At 42.0% G+C, this 17062-nt stretch overlaps 3 protein-coding genes across 5 annotated transcripts in view; 1 reads left to right on the forward strand and 2 right to left on the reverse strand.

Moving 5' to 3' along the window:
- Positions 1 to 59: 59 nt before the first annotated feature.
- RB195_002655 (uncharacterized protein) lies at positions 60 to 868 on the reverse strand (the record flags this gene model as incomplete). The annotated part of the gene is made up of 2 exons (XM_013446692.1): positions 60 to 308; positions 377 to 868. The coding sequence occupies 2 exons, from the start codon at positions 866 to 868 to the stop codon at positions 60 to 62; spliced, it is 741 nt and encodes a 246-aa protein (XP_013302146.1).
- Positions 869 to 1479: 611 nt separating this feature from the next.
- RB195_002656 (uncharacterized protein) lies at positions 1480 to 2888 on the reverse strand (the record flags this gene model as incomplete). Its single annotated transcript, XM_064200013.1, has 3 exons — positions 1480 to 1620; positions 2604 to 2765; positions 2844 to 2888. The coding sequence occupies 3 exons, from the start codon at positions 2886 to 2888 to the stop codon at positions 1480 to 1482; spliced, it is 348 nt and encodes a 115-aa protein (XP_064055894.1).
- Positions 2889 to 4578: 1690 nt separating this feature from the next.
- RB195_002657 (uncharacterized protein) overlaps positions 4579 to 17062 on the forward strand; it is a gene marked incomplete at both ends in the record, with an annotated part of 55215 nt that continues 42731 nt past the window's right edge. For 2 of the 3 annotated variants that reach the window (XM_064200016.1, XM_064200017.1), the window contains one exon: positions 4618 to 4702. In XM_064200016.1, coding sequence (XP_064055896.1) covers positions 4618 to 4702 — 85 coding nt within the window. Of the gene's footprint in view, positions 4703 to 17062 lie in introns of all 3 variants that reach the window. The other variant, XM_064200014.1, reaches the window with a different exon arrangement.

A 17062-nucleotide genomic window follows, 5' to 3' on the forward strand; every position in this document is an offset into this window, starting at 1 on the left:
CTCAGCATCCACATCTCCGTAGCGTGCAACACTTTTTCCAAGGCTTTCGTCGTCGGCTATCAGTCACATCCGTGAAGAGCAACAGGACGCACAACCGTCCTGCAGGTCTTCGGCTTCAGTCGAACAGGGACTTTTTCGTCGCCTGTTGCCATTTTCCATTTCATCCATGCCGCATTAACACGTGCTCGACCTTCTTTATCAATGCCGCCTGTGAAAGTCACTTCGGATTCAAGGTACTTCAAACAGTCCATCTTGTCTAATTTGGTGCCATCGACACGAGTTGAACCATCTTCTATCCTTTGTCCGCACTGAACTCAGTATTTGATACATTGAGGCGCAATCCATGCTGCTGCATCCGATCCTTCTAAGACCGTACTTGTTTTTGAAGATCATCTCGAGACTCCGACCAGAGCGTGACATTGTCGGTAAAGAGTAGGGTCCACTGATGCTGCTTTTGGATTTCCTTCGTTATCGAGTATATGCACAGTATGAACAGCAGGGGTGAGAGTGCTGAACTCTGATGGACTGCTTGTACAAGGAATGGCCTGCTTGTTCCAGCAGCACACAATACAACTCTGGTAGACTTCGCATAAAGCAGTTTCGTCCACCGCACATCTTCTTCTAGTAGTCTATGCGACCTCACGGACATCCATAAAAGATCATGTTGGACACGATTGAAAGCTTTCTCGAGACCGAGAAGAGCGACATGCACACCGCTGTTCTTTTCTCGATGTTCTTCCAGGAGGATAGTATCTATAGTGCTGCAGTCTTCTTTCACAAAGCCACACTGGTTGAGTGCACGGCAGTTGTATAGGCCTGTACACAGTGCAACTTCTCTGATATCAATGGGAGTAACATTCACAAGCATGGCAGGTTTTACAGAACAAAACGAAAAAAAAGAAGAAAACACTTTCTAATGCAACTTGCACACCGCTGTCCTTTTCTCGATGTTTTCCAGCGGGATAGCATCTATAGTGCTGCAGTCTTCATTCACAAAGCCGCACTGGTTGAGTGAAACGCTGACAATCTTCCTCAAGCGAGCTTCTAGGACACGCTCAAAAACCTTCATCATGATGCACGGCAGTTGTATAGGCCTGCACGCAGTGCAGTCAGCAATGTCTCCTTTTCCTTCCTAGTTTAGGCATGGTCACGGAAGTTTGGCAAACGTCTGGAGTCTGTCCTTTTGCAACGATCTCTTTAAATAGATTTGTGAGCCACACGGACCCTAGATCTTCTAGCAGCTTCCAGACATTTGTATGTATGTCATCAGGACCGGTTGCCTTGTTCGACTTCATTTTGCGAGATCAGCACTGACTTTGACTGCAGTAATTGGTAAAACAGGACCCTCGACGCTGGGAACAGTTGGGATGGGAGGAAGGCAGGACTTTTCTCTGACCAGAGCGACGCAGAACGGCGCCACAGCTCCCTTGACGATCTTGGTGTGCTCCATATCCAACGTTGAGCGGTGGCGCGCTTTGACTAAACCATACACTGCCCATTCCCCTTCTCTGGTAAAGCATGTCGTACACAGCCTTGGTAGCGGTCGGACTTGGCCTTGTAGACTGCCTTCTTAGCCTCAATCTTCGCTGCTAGGTAAGCACCATCTTCAGGCTGACGTGACTGCCACCAGAGCATTTATTTGTACTTCTTTTCACGGAATGCCACCTTTCCAGAACCTCGTAGCCTTTTGTATATTGTGCTTACCTAGAGTCGTTTTTCCCAGAGTGTTCTCCGCTGTCAATGACGCTGGAAGTAGACGACCACATTTCCTCAACACTACGAGTAGGGTGGGGAAGTGTAGGTAGAGCTGCGGACGCGGAGAATACTTCCTTTCGATCCTTCAGATCCCACCATTTGATGCGCTGCGTTTCAGTTTTTGGATGTCTGTTCCTTAGACTCAACATTTTTAAGTCCATGACGAGCAAATGGTGTTGATGACTTTTGAATCCTGCAGAAATCGACGCTCTCGTCGGCGTAACGTCCCGAAATCTATTTGTGTTTCACGACTGCCGCTGGTGTACGTGATCAAATACGATTTTCTTTTCCGATACTGCGTGTTATCAATGATCAAATCACTTGCAACAGCATGACATGACAACTCTCGAAGCCGTCTTTCTGAGAACCGACGTATCCGTTGAAGTCTTCTCCAGTTAGAAGTACTTAGTCTTCCAGGGCTTGGACACACTACTACAAATCTTCCCAAAAGCACGCCTTCTCTTCTTCACTGCACTTCACCTGTGGGGCATAAGCAGAGATGACTCGGAATCTCACTTCTCCTATGTCTACTTTACAGCCATTAGGCAATCCGGTAGTCGATCCATCGCCGTGACGCTGTTTCTAAACGTCTCCTTCAATATGACACCAACGCCGCTGCGATTTAATGTGTGGTGGTAGATGAGCTTATAACCGTCGCCTAATTCCCTTAAACTAGAGCCTTTCCAGCGAGTCGCCTGTACACAGCATATGTCAACACAGCGTTTTCTGGGACTGTCTGCGAGTTCTCGACTTCTTTCGGTAAGCGCCCCAACGCTAAGTGTTGCTAGGCACACTGGATGTTGTTGGCGGTGGCGGACTAACTTCTCTAGCCGGCTCCGTCCTCTAACCGGTAGCCCTCGGATATTTGTCGCATTGCCTGGGCGAGTACAATGCTCGTCGCTTCTGGGGTGGATGTCGTAGATTCTGAAGAACACATAGCAGATATTAGCGGTATGACGCGACAGGGGCTCTTGTCCTCTGTCGGCTTGTCGCACTAGCAAGCTAGTAGCCTGGCACGGGAATTTTCGTACTACCTCCTCACTTAGCTAGCCTGTAGCCTTGGCCCTAGGACCGGGTTAGCCGGACACCTTTGTGGCATAGTTGAACCCGTCGAGACGAAGTCTCGCCACCATAGCTGCCCGACGACCAGGGCCACCGCTGCGCCGCTTTGAGACGTGAAGTAAGATTTGCAGCAGATTACTAATAATATTATTGTATACTAAGTTATCATACACATATTTACTGTTGTATTCACCCGAATGTTTACTTGAAAACTCACAACTGAACCATGACAGTGTTTTTAGTGTGCATACATAGCAGGTGGTGGTAAGGTTGTGATTTTAATTTTGAGAACAAAAATCAGCTGTTCCAGATGAATAAAGGGGGAATGGATGATAATTCTAAACGAACCTGATATTTCGTCGAGGTAATTGACCACATTATCGTTTTTGCATATATTTACATTTTTTTTTAAAGCAAAACACGTCTCCTCGAAGATTATCCATCGATTTCTAAGAGAGACGATGCATTCATAATTTCAAATAAAAGGAACTGTAGAGGAGAGAAGAAATGTTTCATTCCTCATGTTTTTCATTTTATTTAATTATAATTGTGGTTGAGATAAGTGCGCTCCTCCTCCATTAACAAGTATTTGGCTGTTTTGAAAATAATCGATGACAATAAATCGACATGCGGCTGTGCCTGCTGAAATTCCGAGAAAGTCTGGAGAAACGAAAATTCTTAACAGGTAAATTTGTTCATAAAATGAAAAACCTTTATTTATTCTTCCAAATCACCTTCTCTTTCAAAGCACTCCCCATCCGACACAATGCGCTTATGCCAACGTTTTTCCAATTCTCATACCAGTCAGAAAAATCGTTCTCGGGATGACCTTCAGTATTTTCTTCGAGTCGGTTTTTATCTTCTCGATTGAGTCGAAACAATTTCCCGGAGCGGTCTTTTGAGTTTGCTGAAAAGCCAGAAGTTGTTCGGGGCAAAGCTGGACGAATACTGTGGCTGTGGGATGTGGGTCGAGTTTTTTCCCGAAATATTCGCGAAAAAGCACTGCAGTGTGAGACGGTGCATTATCGTATTGCACGAATCAAGAGTTTTCTGCCCGCAGTTCTAGCCTCTTTAGGCGAAGAGCTTCGCACAAACGACGCTTAATACTCAAGTAATATTTGTGAGCACCAAATCGTTGATTTATTTGACGTGGGTTTTATCAATAGATGTTGATGGTCGGCCGGGGCACCGTTCGTTTTGATCTCGTTCTCGGCCTTCTTTAATGTCTTTGTACCGCTCGTAAACTTTTTTTTGCGACACAGCCTTATCATCAGAGACCTTCTGCAACACCCTCAACATTAGTGTTCATCCCGCAAACAAAATTTAATCCAAATTCTTTGCTCAACAAAATCAGACATAGTGAAAATCGAAAAATTCGCCATTGTATGTTTACAAAAATACGTGTTGCTCGGCAACAATGGAATATACTGACATGGAACTCTGCATAGATCCCAAACATTGATGATTTGACACAAAGTCTTCGTTCCATGTACTTGTTTTATGTGGTTTGAATTGATTTCACCGCCAATTAGGGATTGTCCAGGAGTTTTACTGGGGGAATTTAGCGCATTTTACGGCTCCGAATTAAGTCATGCTTATTTGCGCTAGCAAGAGACCCCGACTGTAACACTCGCGATGACATCATCGTTCCATCACCGTGCACAGCTTTCTCAGGAAAGAACACAGATGTTGATGCAAAGAAGTGAGTGACAGCTGTGCGATGCAGTAGCGAACTCGCAGTCCAAGTTTGGTTGTCGATCGATGCCGCTGTTTTGCTGCACAGCTGTGTTGGATGTATGTATGTGTGCCCTTCGGCCCTCATCCGCCCTGTGTCTGCCGCTGCCATCTGCTTCCACTCGCCCTACAGGGCTTTTACGTTTGGTCGGTGAGTTGGTTGTGAATATTCTCTGCCATAAGGGGTTTAGATATCCTTAGCTGGGAGTATTCGGCATTAGCGTTAAGAGCTTCTCCGGTTTAGCTGTTCTAATCTTCTGAAGACATTCTGCAGAACATCGACTAGGCCTGATGTTATCGAACATCAATCGCCGACGCGATAATTATGCGCGCTCACATCATTTTCACTCAACGTTCGGTGGTCGCCGAATAAACGTCGAATAAGTCCCTCCGTTCGTTCCGATTTCCTTGCAGTTCTCCTTTTGCTTTGCTATCAGTTTTGTTTAGTTGCTTTGAAGTGGTCCTTGTATCATACTTTTACCAGAAACCACCTCAGAAAAAAAACCACTTGATCATTCGATTAAAATTCTGCTGTTTGATATTCATGGTTCCACTTCTCATTCCGTTTGCAGTCCCCAAAACAGATACTGCGGAATAATTCAGTGAGGGCGGTTGTGAACCTCAAGCTAAGAAAAAAGCGCATTCCAAAGAACTCGGCATTTTCTGCCGGAACTTCTTCAACTGTGATCCCTAAAAAGTAATCATAACACCAAAATTCTTCTGAATCGCGTGAGACATTGTCTCTTCAGACGATGTTCTCACGATATACATTGTTTTGGTGGCACAGCACCAGTTTGCTTGATGGAAAACACTCTATTCGCTGGAACCTCTTCTGCTACGCTACATAGTGCGTATCGATGTTATTCCATGACTTCCAACATTTCTTCTTTGTTTATTTTTTGCTAACCTCTCTGTCCATGATTTTGTCACATTTGCTCAATATTTCTTCTTCAGAATTTCGCTTTCATTCTCAGCATCTACATTTAATCTAGGGATTCCTGTTTACTCTTTTGCAAAAGTCTGCAGGCACAACAATACAACTGAACTGTTCAAGTAAAAAAATTGATGGACTCGTTTGAAATTATTCTATTTAAAATAACTTCGCTCATTTTTTCGTGCCATTTCACGCAGTTATTTTCCACAGAGTGTATTTCAAGCAGTTGTTTTAGTTAGTTGTTTTTCTAGAGTCTTTCTACAATGTCGTTTGAAGGGATTTCCTCACCTGCAACTCTGGAGGAATGCATGTGAACTACAATGCTTCACACGAACAATGAAAAACCAGCGGTGAGCGACGTTGCATTGCCGGGCTCCTACCGTCTTCCGCTTGTAACTCGTCTTAAAAAAAATTCGGAATAGTTTCTACATCACTGGATTCCTCTCTTTGAAATCTTCCAATAACTGACCTATGGCTGAAAAACAATGAATGGAAAATTCTATATGGTTGCATTCAACAGTTCTTTGATGTGTTGATTTGGTATGGTAATAGTGTCGAAAGTCTCCTAAGTCCCTAGGTCCTTTAAAACTCTTCCAGTTATGACCTCAAAATTACGTTAGGTTGCAGTAATTATCCGTTAGGCGTATGTTTGGTGACATTTTGCTTCGTTCGCAACGAGATGCGAATAATTAGGTAGGATAATTCGAAGAAAAGAACACAGTGCCGCGGATAATATTCCGAGATTTCTACTTTAAGAGAAGTTACAAGTGGGCGACAGTACCGCACCGTCAGACCAACCACGCTGCACTTCCTAACGCGACACATAGAACGCGGGGAATTCCGTCGTCTGGTCCGCGATTCCGAAGGTTCGAAGGATCCAACTAAATGAAAAAAAACAACAGAAGCTCCCCACGCGCAAAAAAGCCGGTGCGAATTGCAGCTAGATGTCCTGAATTCAATCAGAAGGAAAATCAGAGCAAGAGCCTGAAAAGAAAAAAAAATTGCTAAACTTTTGTATAGGACTGTATCTGGGCACATTATTGGCATTATTTCCATCGACGATTCCATAGAACTCGACAGAGGTATTTTTCTTAACGGATTGCACAAGTGGACTAACAGTGAGGATAATGGCTAGCTAAGAAAGAAATTATAATTTACATGAGAATACAGGAAAAGTGGTTAGATTTTCCTTTTGTACAAACGACGAAAAACGAAATGGACGGCCATTTTTTTTTTCGTTAAATGAAAATGAAGGTCGTATGTTTCTCCCACGTAAAATAGCTAATATCCATTCTACCATTCTTTTCCTACCTATTATTTTACGGTACGGTTGACTAAAATCACTAATCTATTATGGAGTTCATTTGAAAAAATGTTTTTGTGCAGTTTATTGGCGACTTTCAGAAGAAAACACCAGATTCCGTGTTCAAATCTAATATGTATGTATCGCCTTTAAGTGCAAAATGTATAGTCTTTTGCATAATTCAACGCAACGACTACTGACAGATTTTTTGACGCCATCTCTGAAAAAAAGGATGAAGAGGGGGCGAAAGTGCTTCTGCAATTCTAATAATCTATTTACCGTCCTTCAAAGGAGTTTTCTCTGCGAGTTCAAGGGCAGCATGTAGCGAAATTGACGGTGTCGGGTTACGGTTGCGAATGAACGGAGGTAAAGGATGTGGTATGGGGGGTAATACCGTGATTAGGCCCATTTCCGTCCATTAATCCAGGAAAAGGCGTGAAAAACGGTTGGTCCATCTTACAATGCAGTTTGTTACACCGGAGAAGGCGAACAATTTCGTGGTCGTCCAACTTTTGCCACCCTATCAATACAACGTAAACAATCAGTAGAAGCTGCACAGTTGCAGACGCGTGGCGGATTGCCGTCGTTCCTCTACTCGTAATAAGCTGCATCGTTGGGGACACGAGTGCAACCGTTGCTGTTTCATCCCCTTTTTCCAGATTACTGATGAAGAATTGGGGGTGATTACGCTCACACACTTAAACTCCATCCCTATTTCCACTTACTCGTGGAGAGACCCCAACATCGTCATATCTGTGATGCCCCGCCTTTAACGAAGCTAATCGCCTTCTCGCATATTTGCTCGGCATATTTTGCGCGTACTCTCTTTGCCATATCCAGAGGGAATCGTTCAATCAATTTATCCTTTATTTTTCCCAACCTGTCTGTAGAAATTCGTCACCTGCTGAAGATAGTGTTTTTCACTTTTCTTTATTCACCACTTTGTTGGTTGTTTTGTTTGTCAGACCTCTACGTATTGTTAGTATTTGCACGCAGAAATGGTAATACAGCACCTTTCTTTTTAACTCCTTTTCTGGGTGGCATCGTATTTTTTCTAAAAAGAAAAATAAATATGCACACTGATGATGAAATTTCGAGAATAATATCGTGAGAACAAGGTGATTCACGGAGCAAATAGAAGAAATGTTTGAAGTCTGCACAAACGTTGACTTTTGTGACTCGTCCTATATTTTGGAGTTTGAGCAACAGGTAAGCAGTTGATTTTGAGGAAATCCATGTGCATTCTGCTTCAAGTGTTTTTCCATAAGAAAACAATCTAACAACAGTTCGTTACCCGGTTATTCAGTTGGGAATAGCTTAGTAAATGGGTTTCTGACAAATTCAATTCTGAACAAACAACAGCAATTCTGACGACACACAAATTTGTATCTTGAAATAGCTATAATTTGAAGGAAGAAACCGAACAAATTGTAAAAAAAGTAGAATAAAAGAGGTAAAAACGCTGATTTGTGGATCAGCCTATCCAGAGTTTCGTACCGCAGCAACTTTATTGTGAATGAGCCAGGAAGGTTCACTCAACACTGGAAGCTAATTATTTTCGAAATGGTATGACTTGAAATCTGCGGTGATCGACTAGAGAGCCTGAAAGAGTGCTTTGAGATTTGATATTTTGCCGGTTTCTGAAAGATTTTTGAGGAAATTTTCTTAGCTTTGAACATGCATTCAGTGTCCTGATTTTGGTCATGAGCGAAAATATGTTGATTGAATATGTTACGTTAAATACGTGAATTTCATTTGCATTTTATTCAATTTAAACTCTGTTTGGAAAAGTTAAATTCCTTCGATTTTCTAAATTTTTTAATTGCTGTCAATCCTAGAGTTCAAAAAAAAAACTTGTATTTTTAGCCATTCATTTTCGAAAAGGCTTTAGCACTTCATTTCAAGTCTATTATTTCTGATCAATCTCAGTGCAGTGCGAGCAAGCTTACGACAGGCGGGTCTGCAAGACTCAGTCAGAGTAGTGGACATACCACCTGTAAACCTGAAGCAGCAGCTAGTCCGCAATCGCGCATATGACAGACTTTGTGAGACACCGAATTACATCGTTTGTCCGAACGGGAGGCAGGGTGATTGCGTGGTATCGGGGGTTATCTATCTAATCACCTGTCAGTTATGTGAGGCTGAGTACATTGGCGAAACAGGAAGATCACTATGTATCCGCGTCAAGGAGCACCTAGACGGGCTCGTAAAATCAAAAACATCATCCCCTTTAGGTGCTCATCGCAGACAGTGTCATGACAACACCCCTTTCAAGATAGCTGTCACTATCTTAGCACGCGAATCAGACGTTCTAGCGCGAAAAACATTGGAAGCGTTTTATATCACGGCCAAAAGTCCTATCATGAATCGTAAAGAAGAATGCATCGCTGTGACCAACGACCTGGCGCCATATCAGGACCTTTGCGGGTTTTGACCTACGGGGTCAGAGGCGGGGGCATCGTTACTAGTTAATACTAGCGGCGCAACTCTCACAACTGGTGGTCCGCTAACATCACGATTTCATGGCTATCAAGGTGAGCGCTGGTCTGCTTTTCTGACGTTGCTTTTAAATAATCTGTTTGCTAAATCATATCCTGTGGGATGACGAGGCGTTTGGGAGAGTAGATAACACGTGTCTTTGATTTTTCCAGGCTCTGAAGAAGGCGACGACGCCGAAACGTTAGCCAGAATAAAGATCAATAACAATCTTGGTTCAGCTTAAGAAAGTAGTACACAATCAAACTCTGATCAATCTATTTTTTACGTCTAACAGGGTCTGTTATGCGAAAGTAGGGTAACATATTGATAACAACTCTTCGACTAAACATTTCCAGCAACTTTTGTTGTATTTTTATAAAGCTCCAAATTTTCTTAAGATTGAAGTTTGTACTAGTATTGACGTTCTCTGTGAAACCAAGAAAGATTTGAAAAATCTTCATCGATGAACTTCGCCTTCACCACTTAGCGTTTTCATTTTTTCAATTTAAAACAAAGGAGGTGAAGGTTTTTGAAAAATTGTTACTTTTGTTCGTTACGAATTATTGCCTTGCGAAAAATGTTGCTTCTTTGAAAGAATACGAAATAGCGCTTTACAAACGGGACGTTGAATGGGAGTTGAAACATGAGTCTTGGCCAGGCGATCTCGATCAGGAACTGGTCTTCCTCATACTGTTATCACGGACCTCTGGCAGCAAAACGTGATCGCTGGGATGAATAAACTAGGCATGCTAGCTTCTTATAGTTTCTGTTCAGTAGAAGAAATCGATGTCAACAGTTGTAGTGGGTCCATTTTAGGGCATCTGCTGATTAGAAGTTAGTGAACTGAAGGAATGAGGAAAACTATCTTTCTGTTCTTGGCTTTTACAGAAAAAGTCTGTGTCCATTCCCGCTTTAATATGCGAAAACTGATAACGTCGCAGTGTATTGAACCCCTACATGTCTTTTTTTTACTTCTGATTTAAAATTCGTATTCTAGCTTGTTTCGAGCAATTTCTTGAATAGTAACGAGTAAGATGCAACGGTAACAGATAGGATGCTAGGGCTGATCTATCCGTGGTGCAGTTGCATACGCGACAGCGCTCGAAGTGGTTCTGTAGAACTGGCGGCTGTGATTGAGGTGGGACCCTTATTCATCGCTAGCTCCACCGCAAAACCTCGAATGCGCCCTCTTACGCGAATGCAAGTCTTCTTCAGAATAAAGATCGTTTTGACGCGAATAGTTGCGTGGATCAATCGTTGTATGATACCTTATCCTCCCATACAAATCTGATAGTAATTTATCGAGCGATGAATGGTGTAGTCGGCTTTGGGGGTATCGTACTGGCAGCGGATCTGTAATGGCGACTTCTTTTCGCTACGCTAGACCCGCTTCTTGTACCGTAGTGCAGCAGTTTGGAAAAACAAACGATTGAATGTGCTTGGAATGCTTGAAAACCATTATAATAATAACTTAGTAACTAATAATAACTTGGTGATGTTCTCCGATGCTGTGAATAAAATAAATTAAACAGTAATAAATCCAACAGGAATAAATTCAGAGCTCTAGAGCATATTTGAACTTAGTAGCTCAATTTTTTCCAACAGCTGTTTTCATGGATTCTTTTTGTGCACTAAAGAGGATTCGATCGGTTCCCGACAAACTATTCCGCCTTCAGCTGATTTTGGGACACAAGTTAAGGCACAAGTTGTTACTGTAGAGTTGCATCAAAATGAACTGATTTTTGGTGCAGATGCATTCGAATTGAGACTCATAGCAGGGGGAGCCTCGTTCAGGCCGGCAGCCGAGTGGAATTAGGTATAGTACTATCGGGAGTTTTGACCCTTCACAAAAAAGCGGTTAAACACAAATTCAAAATTTGTTGTGTGCACCGTTCCCAGATCATGATCCTGGCAAGAGATCCTACCATCGAACAGTGCCGATTACAGATGTATATGTCGTTGAATGCGCAACTTTGGCACTCAGCAGAGTAAATAAATAGAAAATGCGCAATTTTCGATTAGGCGAGCGGGGTAATCTGTAATTAAAATCCTGCCTGGTGTGTCGCATTCTCGAATCACACTGTGAGTGAATCCGATTAGCCGGACGATGTGTTATTTCCAATACACGGTCGGCACGTTTGTTCACTTTCTTCATCGTTTGTGTAACGTACTCGTAAGACGAATCAAACACGTTGTTCGTGGGCATTTTGTGTGATTCCACACGGATTTCTCGCTCAAAACCTTCGGTAGGCCCAATTGTTTTTGTGAGAAGCTGGCCGTACTGTTTCCTCGCCATTTTTGATTGTCCTCTCCGCACCTGCTCGTCAATATTGACTTGTGTGCCTGCGTCCGTGACTATTTTTGCATACAGCATCCCAACCTATCGGGGAATCACAGCTCTGTTTTCCGCAATTCCTCTGATCCTAGAATATTCTCTTTTATAGTGACGGATTGAGCATGTCAAGAACTTCTCCATCATTAGCTGCATATTCATTCTTTCCGGAGCAGTCGAGCAACAAACGATTTCCTCTGCTTATTAGCGCTTAACGAAACACTGCTTATTTGTAGCCTACATACTATGCACCTGGATTTCTTTCATTTACATTGCATCTCAGTTGTGCCAAATCTATCGGTCAATTTTCATTAATCAGAAGAACTTAATTTCTTAAGATCTATCAGTTCTCATTCGTCGCGCGCGTTTTTCCACCTTCAAGAGTTTTCACTCAATGAATTACATGTAGATCTTTCACATCAATCAATCTAAGAAAATTCTGTACGGGTTTAAAGGCACCACCCCAGGAATCTGAGGTAGTGCGGTTTGCCGTAGGAAATGCCTATATGGGGTCGTAGATTATGGGGACGAGGGTGATTCCGTCCATTTCTTTCTAATTACCGTGAAAAAACGTCCGGGAAAATGCGTGCAGAAGGCTGGCGCGCTCCAATCGAACTCGTTGTGGAAAATAGCTCCCCGGAATGCTCGAAGCCACATCTTCCGGGCCGTTTTTTTACGGCAATTAGGAAAGAATAGACGGAATCAAAATCCTCCCTATAATCAACGACCCCGTATAAGAATAACCAACCTGAAACTCGCACCACCCCAGATTCGTGGTGTGGTCCCTTCAAACTAGCTTCTAGACGTTTCCTAAATATATAGTAACAGTGTGCAAAGCATTCATTTTAATTCACTTCAAATTTTCATTCTACATATTTATTTTAGATTTACTTTTCACCGCTCTACTTCTTGTGAAGTCACTATCCCAATTTTGTTTAATTTGTCCTGCCTCTCTATTGGATTCTATGTAAATCAAACTCGAACGCGATAGTGCATTCAACATTTGTTTTATCCTTTGTCGGCGCGGCTCCTATTGCTTATGGGTTTTAGGAAATTTGGCAGTCAGGAAGAGGGACGCCAGAGCTTACTGCAATGTTATTTGTTCGTAGAGACATTAAGTATTTAAACACCTCTTATCCTTTAGAAGGTGATTCGTGTCGAAACTCAAGCAGGATCAGAAAATCAACGATTTCATTCATAAAAATACATAGAATTCTGAAAATTTTTGCCCATGAAAATGTAGAAAGAAACCGAACCCTGAATTACAATTTACGATTACGCTATCTAGGAGTTTAGTACAATCAACATACATTTCTTCAATACTTTCGTCCTTTTATATTTAACATATTTTAAAAACCTCGTAAGTATACTAATAGAAAACATAGACAGAGGTATATCGAAGCTTCACGACAGGAGAAAAATCCAACTATAGTTAGCATGATTACAATCACATATCATCATTAGTATGCCGTCCCGGAAAATCCCAGGAAAAATTTCCGGGACATCGAAGAAATGGCGGTCATCTGAGTGCTATATGTAGGACTTCTGCAGTGCTACCCAAAAATATTCAACAGACAAATTTCACTGTATGCCTCAGTATTTACTCAATTATGCACTTCTATTTTGTGGTTTAAAAATGCGACGTAAGCACGGAATCTTACCGGATCGACTGATACTTTAGCTGATGTTGAACAAGCACTTTTAGTGAATTTCGGTGAATTAGGGCAGTATGGTGGACAGCATCTGACTATCTTTCGGTATTGCTGAAATTTGCATGACTACTGCGTCGTACGCGAAAAAATCCTCGTAAGTTCCTCAGTAACATTTGTTTGCCTCAGAATTATCTGTTATGTTGAATACAAGAACTGCTTTAAATAAATTGAAATTGAGTAAGATCAACATGGTAACACCGTAATCTGTTTTATGAGGGGATATTTGTAGTATGTGGTCCTAATATATCAGTGCTAACAGTGTTTTCGTGGATATGACTTAACACTAGATTTTCTGACCTTGATCCAGGTTTCGGTACTGAACCTTGCCTCTTTTCGCAACAGTTATGCTTCAACCAACTCAGTCCTTCGCTACATTATGGAAAACATCCTCTGAAAGATTTAGAACATCGCTGTACACGGGTCTTTGCTCTGCTTCACGTCATAGCATTGGTATTGGGATTAAAAATGCGAAGGTCAAGTGAGGTGGAGAACTGAGAACAATTGAATTCTTTGAGTCAAAATTCAATTATATTCTTTCCCAATACGATAATTCCAGCCAGGAGGAATCTACCATCCAGAAAGGTATTAACGTATTTTGTACTGAGTAATCTTACATCTGCTCAAATCGCGAAGGTGAATGGATCGCTATTCTTGAGTCTTTTTTTTGCGGCGACTAATAGCGTTCATTATTGCGGAGTCGATAAGGCAGCGAATACACCTTGCCGTCGTTGGCTGTGGTGATTTCATTTTTGATGGTATTGAGAGTGCGATTGCGGTCGTTACGGTCGTACGACCCACAATCAGTATCTGTCAAAAATTAAACTTCAAAATCTTTCGACTTCGTTACGAGTCAGACAGTGACAGCCGTTACGAGGGCGGAAAAAAGAACAATGTTGCATTTGCTTGGCATTCAAAATCCAATATTTTCTTGAAAAAAAGTAGATAAATTAAAATTTAGTACATTTTCCAGTTCTCAGGTTTTGACTAGACTGTCCATCTAACCTTAGGCTTTTATGAAGCATTTTTATTTTATGATGTCTGGAGAGCTGGATCTTTCCTTCGTATATTTTAGTCCTTTTGCTTTATTGGTTAGTGTTATTGTTACTTTATTTGTTTTACTTTTTATCACTACCAAGCTAATTCAGTGACTCGTAAATTTTCAGAATCTAAAATTATTCAGTGAAACGAGATCAACTGCGCTAATTTGTATAGCAAATGTACTTTCATTAGCAAAACAACGTGACACGTCATCAGTTGGTTCAAATATTTTGCTGACCAATGCGAAAAGTAAAGTAGCACTTTACGCTATGTACAAGTTTCTGCTGGTTCTTACTCTCTTATTCAAGATTGCAAGTTCCAGTCATTTTTCCCAAGTTTTGTTAAAATTTCCGTTGAAACAGGCTGGCTCCAGCAACTGCACACAGCAAAAACATCTGGAAAGAATCTAACAGAGAAACGTCTTGCTTTTTTCGTCGCTTTTTTCTCCGCAATGATGAGTAGCGTATCACCTGATCGTGTCCATTTCTTTCGTGCAGCTGGTTTCTCTATCCTGCTTCGCATTCTCGTTTTACAATCATATATTCTACGATATTTCTATCTATTTGCTTCTCTTCTGCTATAAAACAGAAAATATGAATCCTACAAGAATATAGAGAAAACTTTCGTTTTCTTTCTACGGATAAATCTTTTAAATGAACTAAATGATAGTTTCAGTTTCCTCTTTCACTCATCAGTAAGGTGGAAAGAACTTCTTCGTACATTTTTAGGTTCTGTAAAGAATGCCTGTAGCTAAAAATTGCTCCACTATTCGCACAAACGAAAACGACTATGAATCACGGCATATTTTAACATGCGCAATAGCGAAATTCGATTTCACAGTTTTGACACGTGGCGTGTAGCCAAAATTGGACAAACACCGTATCGAGTTTTTCGCCGGACGTGAAGACGTAACGGTTTCGAGGGAGGTTCTGGGGCATCCTCGGAAAAATGCTTTCTCGATCCAGATTCTATGACGTCATGCATCCCTTTCGTTGTCTCGGCGCAGTTTTTTCTCCCTATGCCGCTTCTCTTTCGAGTGTAGCGATGCGTCCTTCACAGTGTTTTCCTGGAATTTTCACTAGCGAATTGAATGAGACGTTTTTAACCGGATGCGAGTGGAATGCGAAGTTTCGTTCTCCTACGCTACGCTACGTGTGGCAATAGTAGGACCAATACTAATTTGTGCGCGACCACGAATGGACGACTGTTATTATCCTCGACGGCGACGGATATGCCTAATCCATTGTGTTCTCGAGCCGTCAGTAGTTCATGAACGTCGACGTGCGACGATGACCTCGTCGATCCGCTCTTGCGTGCTGCGTTCGTTTCCCGTTATTGATCGTCGCAGCGTGGAGAGCAATTTGGTGGTTTTGGCTCGTCTGCTCAGCCCTCCTACCCTTCAAGGATCAATCCCACCCACGTATCGGTTGCCGCCACTGTCTGTGCGTTGGATCGCTCTCATCGGTGTTTTTCTTCGGGCCTGTGTCGCGCTTCTGTTCGCTATTTCATTGCAAGCGAGTACTGCACTTTCGGCTGCAACGAAAATATGCATTTGTGACGCAGCTCCGTCTTTCCTGACGCGTTCGCCCGATGTTGTCGGAGTCGCGTTGATGTTCGCTGTTCTTATTCATTCCTTTCGAGCTCTCGAGGGCTTTCTTTCTTTTTCCTCTTTTCTATCTCGCTCTTGAGAGGGGAATAACGCAAGATCCCTGAGGACCCTATAATCTGCTCTTCCTCCCACTCCTCTGAAGAGGTAAACAGTAGACTTTTCCCGCGGATCATTTCCTTCAAATAAGCAACGTAGTTTTTCAGTAACAGATTTACCTTGTAGATAGCTTGTACGATTGTTGTCGTTATTTTTCTATACTAACCCGCATAAAATGTTTTTCTGCTTTGGGATCGTTTGAGATGCCCCACAATTTTGCAAAGCGTATCCGATGAATTTATTTTGGTTATGGATTTATTTTGGTTTATTTTGGAACTTCAATAAATTTTCCAAGAAATTAGTGTTGTTTCGAACGGATATCCATTGAGCTCTGGTCGAGCAGAGCCCGTTTTTAATACAGGGAAAATCCGAGTGATCTAGCAAAACTTGTTCTTGTTGGAGTTCTTTTTTCACTAAACAGCAACCACTGAATGAAGAAAATAAATGATATCATTAAAAGTTTTTCATAATCACCGTTTTTTTCTAAGGAAACCACTATCTGAAAGGATCCTTTCCCTCTTTATCCCTCAATAATCCCTCAATAATCTGGTGAATAATTGTTAAGGGAAGCAAGACGTTGCTACACGTTAATGCACTTTTTCGATAGCGCTTCCTCTTTCTTGGAAGAAGAGTGCTCGCATTAGAGTCCACAGAACTTCCGTAATTTGATAATATGTGGATTTATAAGAAATTGAAATAATGCTAGAAGCATCTTTCCTCTTTGTTGTTTGATTTCCGCCTTAGAATGTCTTAAAAGATAGCAGTATCTTTCCATGCGTTGTTCTGTCTTCTTTTCTAAAATCCTACTGTAGTTCCCTTCCCTATAAGACAGTCAGCTTAGCGGTGACCCAATTAGGCGAGATTGGCTGTGTTTTCGTTAAGACGCGAATAAAACACTGGCCTCTTCTTCGTTTTGTTATCTGCTATTATTTGTTATTCTCAACATCGTTTTTTTGGATTGGAGCTGTTTGTAACGGCTGCTTGCGACTGATAACGTCCGCTGTCCACT

The sequence above is a fragment of the Necator americanus genome, chromosome IV (genome assembly GCF_031761385.1).
Source record: "Necator americanus strain Aroian chromosome IV, whole genome shotgun sequence".
Lineage (NCBI taxonomy): Eukaryota > Metazoa > Nematoda > Chromadorea > Rhabditida > Ancylostomatidae > Necator > Necator americanus.